This window comes from Suricata suricatta, chromosome 9 (assembly GCF_006229205.1).
Source record: "Suricata suricatta isolate VVHF042 chromosome 9, meerkat_22Aug2017_6uvM2_HiC, whole genome shotgun sequence".
In the NCBI taxonomy this organism is placed as follows: Eukaryota; Metazoa; Chordata; class Mammalia; order Carnivora; family Herpestidae; genus Suricata; species Suricata suricatta.
Window position 1 is genome coordinate 89408203 of NC_043708.1, and position 14132 is coordinate 89422334.

The window sequence follows — 14132 nt, forward strand, 5'->3', positions numbered from 1 at the left end:
AACTTATCTTGTTAGTAGTTTTCATAAATTCCTGGATTCTATTTGTTAATCTTTTGTTCAAGACTTTTGTATCTATGCTCATGAGTAAAATGACTTTTACATTAGTGTTCTGTAATGTGTAACAAGTTATCACAAACTTAGTGGTTTAAAACAACACACATTTTAGTATCTAAGAATTTCTGAAAGTCAAGTCTAGACGTGGCTTAGCTGGAATCACATGTTGCATTTTGTTGTCATGTCTCTAGGGTCCTTCATCCTGCGATAGTTCTCATGCATCGGCTTGACTTGCAAGAACTTGACCCTTTTCAAAATTACTGGCTAATTATTTTGAAGAATATCCCTCAGTTTGGGATGTTTCCTAAGATTCATACTATGCATTTCTAGTAAGAATATCACAGAAGTAATGCCATGTTCTTTTTACCTGATTGGACTAGGTGCCATACAATTTTGATTTATACCAACACTTGTGATATTAGCTGCAATTACTCAAAAAAAGTGGGCTCTGCCAAGTTTCTGTACTGTAGTTAATTTTCCCTTTTGTAATCAGTATGTTGTAAAGAGAACTTTGAGACAATGTAAATGATCCATTCCTCATCAAACCTTCACATACTAAGTTTTAACATTAATTGATGTTGCTTGGCTAGATTAATTAATTTAACATTAATTAATTTAACATTAATTGATGTTGCTGGGCTAGATTAATTGTGGTTTTCTAATGCCATTATTCCAACTGCATTCATCAGTTGGTACCCTGCTCTAAAGAGAAGTTTTTTCTTTTCCCTCTTTATTCTTTTAATCAGTGTGGAATCACTACTTTATTTGATGGATTATGTGATCATTATTTTTATATACAAAGTATCTCAAGATTAGCCAGCGAAGGGCCTTTCAAGATGTATTCTGTACATGTTTGACCCGTTCCCATCATTCTTTGAACACTGCCTTACTTTTGGCACAGTGAGATCTTCCAGACTTAACATGCCCAGTCCTGAAGTTGGTCACTTCTCGAAGAGCCCTGGTTCCTTTTAGAGAATAGGATTTAGAAGCCAAGGTGTCGGAGCTTGATGTTCTCATGCTATTGCAGTGTCACAGTGCCATCATCTGCAGTGTGCTTCCTTCAGTGCTCAGCCTCCCCACATGTAACTCATCCGCGGCGGCGGCCCTCCTGACCGCATACCCCACCTCCACCTCACCTTCCCCCGGCTCCTCTGACACCCCACTCCAGGCCTGCCTACACTGATCTCAACTAATGGCTTCTAAGTTGTGAATGGATAAAGGAAGAAAAGAAAGGTATCTGGCTCTATTATTGCTTGCTTCTTTTTTTTGATGGATTCATTTTTTAAAATCTCCCCTCCTCTCAGATTTTTCCCCCCTAATTGTCTAGACATTGTACATTGTTTTTATATTCTTGGATTGTTTCCTTTAAATATTTCAACAAATATTCAAGTAGCCCTTGTTATCTTAATCTATCTGGGTCTAAAATTTGGATAGCAAGGGATACCATTGTTATCTCAACATTAAAAAAAAAATGTTTATTTACTTATTTTGGGAGAGGGGCAGAGATAGGGAGAGAAAGAGAATCCTAAGCAGGCTCTGCGTTGTCTGCTCAGATTCCAACATGAGTCTTGAACTCACAAACTGAGATCATGATTTGAGCTGAAATCAAGAGTCAGACACCTAACCAAATGAGCCACCCCAGCGGTTAAGACCTCTTCTGTTTTTAAGATTTGGATGACTTGTCATGGCTTTGTGTGAAAATTTATTTGGCTCCTTGAGCTCACAGAGTGAGTCATGATGGCAAGGGTTACTCATACTTAAAATTACTTTTTGATCAATTAGTATCTGTAACTTGACCCAACTGAATGAGATCTTTAGAGTGCTTAAATACCATCTTCCACTGAATTTTCTTTTGATATTTAAAAATGTTTTGTTCTAGTTTACTTTAAAATTTTATACCATGTATAAATATTTCCCAGCGAGCATTTGAATTTGTGTATTTTATGACCATTTGCTTTCCTCTCTATCTTTGATCTCATGTCTTCCCATTTAGATTCCTTCTTTTTGCTTGAGTATATCCTTGAGCATTTTCCAAGAAAGTGGTGAACTTTCTGAGAATGCCATCACTGGCTGTGCTCAAAGTCCTCCCTTTCTCCTAAAAAATTTGCTTTCCTGCCTCCTGGATACTATGTGACAGATGAAAATTCTTTTGTCAATGTGATTTTTTCCTTCATAAACATTATTATTATTTGCTATTTATTTGCAGAATTCCCAAACTGTGGCACGAGGTAGGCACTTCTATTTTTTTCCTTTCTCAGTCTTGCATTCTGGAACTCCTACTAAACAGTTGTTGTAGCTCATTCATTAATCCAGAAAATATCAATTGTGCATCAGCTTCACGTCAGTCACTGTGCTAGACGTTTAGTAGTGCATAAAATACAATTCTTTAACTTCATACAGCTTACAATACATTGATCATCTGGATTTATTCTGTGCTTTCAACTCTTCCCACTATCTTCCATTGTTTTGACTTTCTTACACGTGCCATGATTGAGCACCTGCAAAGTTACTTTATTTGAATTATCTTGATTTAGGTTTACATTTGTTCTCACAGCTACTTTTTATATCCTTTGTTCTAATTTCATTCTTAAAGTGAATCCTAAAAGTGCCTTCAAAATAGATGAAAATGGAGCACTTTGATGCAAATTATACACATCTACATGTCATAAACATGTGCTTGTATTTTAAACTAACAGAAGAAGCAACAAGATAAATTCTTTGTAAAGAGAAAAATCACTCTAGAGATTTTCTCTATTCTCTGCCATGTCCTTCTTTCTTCATTGGAATTCCCCAGGAAACTTTATGTGCTGAATACTGCACCTTCACAGCAGTCTGAGGTCAGTATTATCAGAGAGGCTTGCCCAAGGAGCTGGTCACTCAGGGAAAAAGGGGTAGAGCAAGAATGACAGTCCAAGTCTGTCCAGTTCCATTTTGCACACACAGCAGCTACAGGATTGGGAGACTCATAGATGTAGGACTTCTCAGTACTCACTTTTATTGCCAGATAATATTCTATCATATGGGTTTATCATTATTTTACTTAACTGCTCACCTGTTGTACACTTGGGTTGTTTTCATTTATTTAGCTATTATCAATAATGCTGCTATGAACATTCATGTATAAGGATTTGTATAGACATATTTTCATTTTCTTGGGTATATACACAGGAGTAAAATTGCTGTCATATGGTAACTCTAATGTTTAACCTTTTGAGAAGTTTTCACTGTTTTCCAAAGTGTTGGTACTACTTAAAGCCCTACCAGCAATATATGGGCATTCCCGTTTCTCCACACCCTTGTCAACACCCGCTGTCATCTGGATTCTAGCTATCCTAGTGGGAGTGAAGTGGCATTCCATTGTAGTTTTGATTTGAATTTCCCTTATGGCTAATAGTCTCTTTTCATGTGTTTATTGACCACTTGTATTGTCTGTCTTTGGAGTAATGTCTATTCAATCCTTTGCCAGGTTTTAAATTGGGATGTCTTTTTATTATTGAATATCAGATATATTACTTGCAAAAATTTTCTCCCACTCTGAGTTGTCTTTTCCTTGATAGTGTACTTCAAAGCACAAAATTTTTAATTTTTGTGCTGGGGACCGACCATCCGAGGGGGCTTGCCAGTGTGGGGAGGGCGCAGAAAAAAAATTTTAATTTTGATGAAGTTCAATTTTACTTTTTTCCTTTGGTTGCTTTTGCTATTGGTGTCGTATCTAAGAAACAATGGCTTACTCTAGACACAAAGATTTACCCCTACATTTTCTTCTAAGTTTTATGATTTGGCACTTACATTCAAGTTTCTGATCCATTTTGAAATAATTTTTGTATATACTGTGAGGCAGAGGCTCAACTTCATTTTTTTCATGTAGATATCTAGCTGTCCCTGCAGTTTACTGAAAATTCTTTCCCCTTGGAGTTCTTTGGCCCCCTTGCCAAGAATCAGTTTACCATATATTATTGATTTATATGTCATAACACATGGTCTTGATTACTGTAGCTCTCTATGAGGAAGAGTATTTTAATAGTCTTTTTAGATGACTGTGGATTCTTATTTAAGACAACACTAAAATTGGACAAGTGGTAGTTTCCCAAAGGTCAACTGCTGTATAGCATCTGAAATGTTATAAACTTTTCATACTCTGTTGGCTCTTTCATGTATCACTTTGTAACACTGTGCACAGGTCATTTGGAAGATATTGGTTATGAAGATTTCCAAACTATTACACACTATCAAAAATAACCATTGTTAAATCAACATCGATTTCATTAGGAAAGTATTGAGAAGCTGTCATATTACTGGTTGGTGTTAATAGGCAAGTTTTACCCAGATTCCAATTTTCTCTTAAAAACTCTTTAAAATGAAATAGACTTTTTTTTTTTTTTTTTTTAAACTGTGGTGTGAGGGTGAAGAACAGGGCCACTATGTAGTTTGGTGCTACAGCTTCAACTTGTACGAAGATACCATCAGTTTTACCCATCAATAATTTGCCTCATCAGAAAACTTTCAATACAGAGAAAAAGGCAAATATTACCTTAGGATTATAGAATATATAGTATTATTTGACCTCATAGGTCCCCTGAAAGTGCCCTAGGGATGGTGACCCTCAGGGTCTGTGGTCCATTTCCAGAACCACTGACCTAATTAAGAGATCCAAGTAATGACCATCAAAAAGACAACCAGAACTGTGTTCTAATGGAAGTAGACACAACCCCCAATGACTCACTGTCAAAAATCTTGAATCTGACCAAGCCTCTAATCTAACCATTTATGGCATATTTAAGAGACAGAAACATGTAAGATGGCACCTAAGGGAAATAATTAGCAAAACTCTGAATATGGGCATGTTTTAAAAAGATTTTTAAGGTTTATTTATTTTTGAAAGAGACAAAGTGTGAGTGAGGGAGGGGCAGAGAGAAGGAGGCATAGAACCTGAAGTAGGCTCCAGTCTCTGAGCTGTCAGCACAGAGTCTGAGGGGCTCGAACTCACAAACCGCGAGATCATGACCTGAGCTGAAGTCGGATGCTTAACCCACTGAGCCACTCAGGCACCCCTTGGAAACATTTCTAAACAAACGATCAGGTTCTTTTAAAAATCAATTGGAGGGGGGCGCCTGGGTGGCTCAGTCGGTTAAGCATCCGGTTTCGGCTCAGGTCAGATCTCACGTTTGTGGGTTCGAGCCCCGCGTCAGGCTCTGTGCTGACAGCTAGCTCAGAGCCTGGAGCCTGCTTCCTGCTCTGTGTCTCCTTCTCTCTCTGCCCCTCCCCGTCTCATTCTCTGTCTCTCTCAGTATCAAAAAATAAAATAAAACATTAAAAAAAATCAATTGGGGGATGCCTGTGTGGCTCAGTTAAGCGACCAACTCTTAGTTTCAGCTCAGGTCATGATCGTGCAGTTCGTGGGTTTGAGCCCCACGTGGGGCTCTGTGCTGACAGCGCAGGGTCTGCTTGGGATTCTTTCCTCCCAACCTTTCTCTGCCCCTCTCCTGCTAGTTCACACACACTATTTCTCAAAATAAATTAATTTTTAAAAAAGGAATTGGGTGGTGGTGGTGGGAAGTGGTAGAAGCCTATATATTAAGAGACTTTAAAGACAAATCAAGCAACTGCAATGTATAAATAAATCTTACCTGGGTCCTGACTCAACTGTAAAAGAAAATTTTTTTTTGGAGAACATTTTCTGAAATTAAACTTAATTTTTTAGATGTGAAGATATCACACTTCTCACAGTTTAGAAACATATACCAAGGCATTTATAATTAAAATAAAAGTTTCATTGATGCAGATTGCACAGAAAATTCCAGGGTGGGGGGCAGTAGACAGCTAAATGTAGAATAGGGCAGCACACGAAAGCAAGCCCTCTAATTGTGGAGTGTCCTCTCCCTCCCTGCTCTCTGCCCGTGATCAGTAAGGTAGAATCATGGACCCCAGTTAGAAATTCTGCTTTGAGGAATTTCCAGAGTACAGAAGAAGGAAAATATATTCCAGAGGTTCAAAACCATAGCTTGGGATTCTCCCTAAGAAAAGGCTCACAGATTTAGAAATACTCGGTGATATACATATTTATTGAGCACCTATATTCCAAACTCCAGCAAGGAACTAAGGGAAATACAAAAATAAGACAGCTCTCAGTTGGTAACCCAGACCAAGTTTTGAGAGCCACACAGTGGTTGGGAGGTTTCACTTCAGTACACAATAACTGAGATTTATTTAAGTACCAGTTGTGACTGTCTGAGGATCCAGGTTCCTCAAATACAAATACCTTGGGTGACATCTAGCTGGGAAACAATGAGCAGATGCAGTAAATAAGGATCACAAAAATCCCTCCGCACGGATTCATCCTTTTCTGCAAATTACTTGATCTTGGAGTGATAAATGACTACTTATTGGGTACTCTTGCCTTGTCTGCTAAAACACACAAGACTATATCACTGTGATCTATCTTCCTCGTGGGAAAGTTTGGTATTGCAGGAAAACATTTAAAAATGTTTTTTTTTTAGTATACCTATTACAAATCATGTATGCAAGGTGCTGAGTGCTACAGTACTAAAAAAATCCTAAAGGTCTTTTCCTCTGTGAAGTGTACAATCTAATGGGGTAAAGAGATAGAACTATGAGACAACATAGCTCAATTTAAGGCTGGGAAACAACGGTAATTTTTATATTTTTCTTTACATTTTAAAATATTCACCTTACATTCCAATATAACCAACATGCATTAGTTTTAAAATAATGAAGGCTCATAGTTCACCAGATTGAGAAGGGCTAATGATCAGAGAACATCTGCAGAAGACCTTTTTAAGAAGTAATTGGGAGGACGCCTGGGTGGCTTAGTTGGTTGTCTGACTCTTGATTTTGGCTCAGGTCATGATCTCACGGTCCTGAAATCCAGCCTGGCGTTGGGCTCCGCTCCCTCTCCCTCTGCCCCTCCCCTGCTCATATGCCTGCATGCCCTCGCGCTCACTCTCTCAAAAGAAATTTGGTAAAGAGATGGAGCTCTGTTCTAAGCAGGATGACACTGAGAAGAAAAAGCTAGAGATTATGCAAATGACATTTTCGGACCAGAGTAATAATGATGAAATTTAGTAATCTAAGGAAAGATCATATTTCTTTGGAATGAGAAAGGTGGTCTTTAGGTAAACTGTTACTTTCCAGAATTAACAAAAAAAAAAAGGTAACAGAGTAGATTTATTTCAGAAAAGCAATCAGGAACTGGTACAGAAACCAATCGTCATTATACTTGAAAGTCAACATAACATGAGGCTCTAGAGCATAAACAAAAGCTACTTTCCTGGGTTTGAGTCCTAGGCCTGCTACATTCTAAGAATCTTAGGAAAGTTACTTTACCTAATGCTTTTATTTTCTAATTGGCAAAACGAGATAGTAACATCTATTTCATAAGACTGTTTCAAGGACTAGGGTCTTAAGTAATTTATATGTAAAGCAGCTGGAGTAATGCCTGGCACGTATTAAATGCTACATAAATGCTGGTTACTATTAACATGTTATGAAAATAATCATACATAAAGCTAAGTATCAATAGATAGCCTGTATCTCCATTTTCTGACATAACAAGAAACAGATTAAAAAAAGAGAGAAAGAGAAGAAACCAAGACCACATTAAATAATACACAGGACAGAAGGTGAAAGGCTTAGGTATACAAAATGGTTCATTTAAAAAAAGCTGATATTCTGAAATTAATAAAATGCTCTGAAAACATGGATAGTTTTTCATAATGATTAAACCCACTAAACATCTGTAAACAAGAATAAATTTATTTCATTTCTTTTAAAGATTTAATGATATACAAAATGTATATAGTATATCTTTAATACACTTTTTCTTTCTCCCCCCCATTAATATTAAACACTAAACAGCTCATCTCTTCTTGCCTTGTCTGTATCTATGAGATACACTACTGAATACAAGTAAGATTTACACTGCTCCTTCCTAAATAAAAATTAAAATTAGTACCTAAGAAACAAAAAGAAAAAAATCAAAGCGTATAGTCCGATGAAAACTTTTCTTGCTGAGTATTCAACAGTATCTGGGGCAGTTAAAGTACATCTTCTTGGCATAAAGTTACATTGCAATCTCCCGACATCACATAATGATAATCCAACTCAATTTCTTAAATAAGTACCACAACAATACTCAGGTTCAGGTGTTCCTACACAATTTTAAATATATGCAAGAATTTATGTTTACATTCTGATCTGATACACTGTCAATAAGATCTTTGGAGAAGTGAGTAGCTTTCCAGGCTGTCACTACAGTTACAGGAAAAAAGCACTTTAACTGTTTTTACAAGGTAACTTCTCTTGAACAGCAACTTAAGTTTCTCGTCTGATATATTTAGGTTATACCAGTCTACCATGGCTTTCTTCTAGTTAACAATGACTTGATAAGACAATGTTAAAAAATAACACTAATACTTTTGCACAATTTGGGCTCTACTTAACAAACAAACAAACAAAAAATGGCTCCATCTTTAAATATGGAGCCTAATCCTGATTCATAAAGTCCCTCTTTGAAAACAGTTTTCAGCTCAGGCTTTTTGTATGCCTATGGATCTAGAATAACAAGTCATCTTCTTTCCCATGGCCAACAAGTATCTAGCTGGGGACTAGTGACATCATCACTGAACACACTAAAACATACTGAGGAAGATGTCTGCCATTTAACCAAAAGGCTGGATGATTTCTTCATTTCACTAGGTGAATGGCAGTAAACCAGCTGCCAATAAAATCTGCATGGACACTTAACTTTGGCTAATGGTATTGCACCACATGAGAGAGGGTGTCACCCTCATCAGAACAAAGTCAAATGAAATCTGCTAAAAGAGCCCTTTAAAAAGTTATAAATACTAATATTCCTTTACCTTTAAAATTTAACAGCTGCCAGCTGTATCCTATAGGGAGCTCCTGACTGACTAGTTTAATCAGGTCAAAAGAATATCGACCTTTTAACAGTGCCAGATTCAGCATATTCATTTGTACATATTTTTCTCTATTACCAATTTCCTCATGAAGGAAAAATGACACGGTAACATTTTTGTGAGATGTAGGCAAAAAACAAAACAAAACAAAACAACGAATCAATAATATTATAACATCAGACGAATAGAATTAGTTGATTCTGATTCTTTGGTGGAATTCCCAGGCTGAAGAGTCAAATCTGAAGGTTCATCCTGAGGAAATATAATTTTATCAGGTGTATAGTCATTCCTCTTCAGATCTATATTCATACCCCCAACAAAAAAAGAAAAAAAAGTCAGTATTCCTTAGAAATGAGAAAGTTAAGAATATTTTCTAAATCAATTTTCTTCTAAATGTGTCAGATCTACTTTCTAGAAAGTAGTTTTAAATTCCAAAGTCACAAAATATATACATAAAAAATGAAATAATTCATTCAACAAGTATTCTGCTCTGACCATCAGTCAGTGACTCATGTAAGAATGGAAACAGATAGCAAATGGGATCAAGCAACAGTTAATGGCCAAGAGTTGGCAAAATATAATCAGTGAGCCAAATCTCACTTGCTGCCGGTTTTTGTAAATAGTTTTACAGGAATGCAGCTCTGCTCATTTGTTTACAGATGTCCTGTGGCTATCTGTGCACCACCATCCCACAGGCAGGTAGCTGAGACATAGGCCATACGGGCCACAAAGCCTAAAATAGTTACTACCTTGCCTTTTACAGCAAAGTTTGTTGACCTCTGATTTATGGGATGCAAATACGGTAAGGAGTACAGATTACAATGAAAATTTGTTGGAAGGTATTAAGCAATATTAAGAAAGGAACATAATCAAATTTAAGGGACTATTCTGATTGTTATGTGAAGTCTTGTTAGGGGCATTTGGCAAGAACACATGAGAAAATAGTGGCAATGAAGATTAAGAGAAATGGATAAATTCTAGGAAGATTTCAGAATCAGAGTAGACTGTTCAAAATACTGGCTATAAAAGGTGAGAGGAAAAAAACAATTAACTTTTACATTTTGAGTCTAAGCAACTGAGTAAACACTGGTTTACTGAGGGCCAACCTGAGTTGGAAATGAGGGGTGGGATATGAGAGTCAAGAGTTCTGGAATGGACATATTACTTATAAAGATACTTAGGGTAACCCAGTAGAAATGCAGGAAACTGAATATAGAAACAGGAACTCAGGAAAGACAGTAAGTCTTCATTCAGTTAAACACGGCACTATCAGTATGTAGATTACACTTAGAGCAATGGGACAGGATGAAATCACTTTGGGAGGTATAGACAATAGCTGCAGAACTGGGAAACAATGCAGTAATATCAAGTTTAACTTAAACTAACCATAGTCACACATATATTCTTATAGTTTTATCTCCATATAAAACAGAGCTAACACTCAGATATGAACTGTTCATTTTGAGTGACAGCCTATATTTAATGATCCAAATACATAATTGCTACTGTATGAGTAAGTTTTGATAAATTTTAAATTTAAGACTGTCCCAGTGTAGCCTTAGGGAATGCAAATTAATTTGTAGTTGTATCATACACCAAGAACAATGGAGAGAAACCCAATTATAATTCAAGTTCTGAAAATGTTAACTTATGGTGTAACCACGGACAAATCATCTGACTTCAAATATGTCCTGGAAAATGGCAGATTTGGATTGGAATGCTTATTTAAGGTCTCTTCTAAGCTATGAATTCCTGACTCTATTAGTAATTTAAAAATTAATTTTAAAAATAGATATATTATATAAATATTACTAGATTAAAAGCCATATAAACATTATATCTGGGCTACCTATTAAATTTACCACTGTTATGTTCTAGTTCTGGCTAAAATGGACTAAGCATATTCAACTCCCATCTCTCACACTGACTATAAACAAAAACCCGTCAGCCAAGCATAAAGTCACTATCTGAGACTCCTGAAAAGAAAGAGCAGACATTGAGGAAGGCGATCAAAACCTGAAGAATGGACTAGACCGATGGGGAGTTTCCTGGGTGTTTTCCCCCTCTCTTACTTTTCAAGCTTAGACTTACAGATAGCTGGCTTGATCTCAGAAATGTACAGTGAGCATGGACAGAAAAAGCTCTAAGAGTTTCTGGCCAGAGCATCAAGAAGAGGGACTCTGTGAGGTGGAGACCGTTGAGGGGAATCTCCTCTTTTTGCTCCTCTGGCCCTTACCTACAACAAGTCCCAGTCATGAAGAGGCACTCTTGAGGAGGTAGCAGCAGAGTACCTCATCCATACCCCTGTACCCCCCTCCCACTTTTGCCCCGCTCCAACCAAAAAAACCCCCTTGAAAATCACAAATATGGAATCATAAATGAGGAAAATGGAGAGACAGACACCCTAAATTTGTGTATGAAATCCCAAGTTCACCTTTGAGTGGCACATATATGGAAAGACAGCAGAGGATAGGCTTTGAGGTCTAAACTATGTGCAGACCTCCACTCAGTTCCCAGACTTGACCATGTTTGACACAGTGAGGCAGACCTAAGTAATACTGAAAAGGCTTTGAAAACTAAACTGACATTGGAATCACAGCTATAAAAGGTAGACTAGGACTTGTAAACTGAGCTTAACTGAACTGACTGCCTACTAACATTCTCCAGAGGATTTTTAGTAAGAATGAGAATCTCATTCTATTCAAAATATCCAGGATACATCCTAAAATGATCAGAAATACAAAGAACTAGAAACATCTCAAAGATTCTCAAAGAAAAAGACAGGAGATGCCAATCTCAAGATTATTCAGATGGAATGATCAAAGACTTTAATCAGGCTATTATAACCATACTCGATGAGGTACGGCAAACAAATTTGAGATGGATGAAAACACAAGTTTTCAGCGGAGAAATAATCAGTATAAAGGAAGTTTATAGGCCTGAAGAACATAACTGAAACAACAAATCCAGTGTGTGGGCTAAAAAGCAGAATGAGGAAATGAAGAATAAGGAAATAGTCTGTGAACTTGATAGATCAACAGAAATCATTCAATCCAAACAACAGATAAAAGATAATAAAAATTTTTTTAATGTTTTATTTATTTTTGAGAGAGAGAAAGAGAGACAGCATGAGCAGGGGAGAGTCAGAGGGAGAGGGGGATACAGAATCCGAAGAGAGGCTCCAGGCTCTGATCTAGATGTTAGCACAAAGCCCAACATGGGGCTTGGACCCACAAATGGTGAGATCATGACCTGAGCTGAAGTTGAATGCTTAACCAACTGAGCCATCCAGGTGCCCCTAAATAAAAGATAACTTTTAAGGAAATAACCAGAGCCTCAAGTCCCTGGGAAACAATATAAAAATGTCTAATATTCTTATTATGGGAGTTTCAAAAAGAGATGAAAAGAGACTGATGCAGAACAAATATTTGAAGAACAGCTAAAGGGGCGCTGACAGCTCAGAGCCTGGAGCCTGCATCGAAATCTGTGTCTCCCTGTCTCTCTCTCTTTCTGCCCCTCCCATGCTCATGCTCGGTCTCTCAAAAATAAACAACAACAACAAAAATTTATTTTGAAGAACAGTTAAAAAACTCCCCCAGTTTGATAAAATCATAAATTTACAAATTCAAGAAGCTAAGTAAATCTGAACCAGGATAAACTCAGAGAAAGCTACAACTAGACTTATCTGAATCAAACTGCAGAAAATCCAAATTTTGAAACAAGCTAGATTATAATAATACATCACATATAGGGGAAGAACAATTCAAATGAGTGTGGAATTTTCATCAGATATAACAGAGGCCAGAAGACAGTGAACATTTTTTTGAATGTTTCTGAAAGACGTATCAATCTAAAATTCTAGATCCAGTAAAACTAGCCTTCAAGAATGAAGGCAAAATATACATATTCTTGAGAAGAAAAACTAAAAGGAACCACTAAAAAAAATAAAAATAGAATTGAATACTAAAACAGAGGGGGGAAAAAGAGGCATTAATCAGAAAACAGTAAAACAGAAGATCTACATCTAATCACATCAATAATTATGTTAAATGTAAAGGGTCTGAAACACTAGTTAAAAATGGAAATTAAGTTAAAAAAAAACCCACAAAAAACAAATTAAATCTATGACCCAATCATATGCTGTATGCCAGAAGCCCACTTCAAATATAATTAACATATATAGGGGCACCTGGGTGACTCAGTCACTTAAGCCTCTAACTTTGGCTCAGGTCATGATCTCATGGTTCACAAGTCCGAGCCCCATGGTGGGCTCTGTGCTAACAGCTCAGAGCCTGGAGCCTGCTTTGGATTCTGTATCTCTCGCTCTCTGTGCCCCTTCTCTGCTTGCATGCTATCTCTCAAAGAGTTAACACCGATCCTTCTCAAGTTATTCCAAAAAATAAAAATGGAAGGAAAACTTCTGGAGTCATTCTACGAAGCACATATCACTTTGATTCCTAAGCCAGACAGAGACCCAAAAAAGAGAATTACAGGCCAATAATTCTAATGAATACGGATGCAAAAATACTCAACAAGATACCAGAAATCGAAATCAACAGCATATAAAAAGAATTATCCATTATGATCAAGTGGGATTCATTCCTGGGTTACAAGGCTGGTTCAATATTCGCAAATCCATCAATGTGACACATCACATTAACAAAAGAAAAGAAAAAAAACCGTAAGCTCCTGTTGATAGATGCAGAAAAAGCATTTGACAAAATACAACATCCCTTCTTAATAAAAATCCTCAAGAAAGTCGGGATAGAAGGAACTTACATAAATATCATAAAAGCCACTTATGAAAAGCCCACAGCTAATGTTATCCTGAATGGGGAAAAACTGAGAGCTTTCCCCCTGAGATCAGGAACACGACAGGGGTGTCCACTCTCACCACTGTTGTTTAACATGGTGCTAGAAGCCCTAGCATCAGCAATAAGACAACAAAAGGAAATAAAAGGCATCAGAATCGGTAAAGTCAAACTTTCACTTTTTGCAGATGACATGATACTCTACATGGAAAACCCAATCGGCTCCACCAGAAGCCTTCTAGAACTGATCAATGAATTCAGTAATGTTGCGGAGTATAAAATCAACGTACAGAAATCGGTGGCATTATTGTACACCAAAAATGAAGCAACA

General features: G+C 37.0%; 1 protein-coding gene across 7 annotated transcripts in view; it reads right to left on the minus strand.

The window, feature by feature from the left end:
* Positions 1-7221: 7221 nt before the first annotated feature.
* The window catches only part of TRPM7 (transient receptor potential cation channel subfamily M member 7), a 125850-nt gene continuing 118939 nt past the window's right edge, over positions 7222-14132 (minus strand). For 3 of the 7 annotated variants that reach the window (XM_029953044.1, XM_029953040.1, XM_029953039.1), the window contains one exon: positions 7222-9289. In XM_029953044.1, coding sequence (XP_029808904.1) covers positions 9159-9289 — 131 coding nt within the window. In that variant the 3' untranslated portion in view covers positions 7222-9158. Of the gene's footprint in view, positions 9308-14132 lie in introns of all 7 variants that reach the window. The other 4 variants (XM_029953041.1, XM_029953038.1, XM_029953043.1 and 1 more) reach the window with 3 other exon arrangements.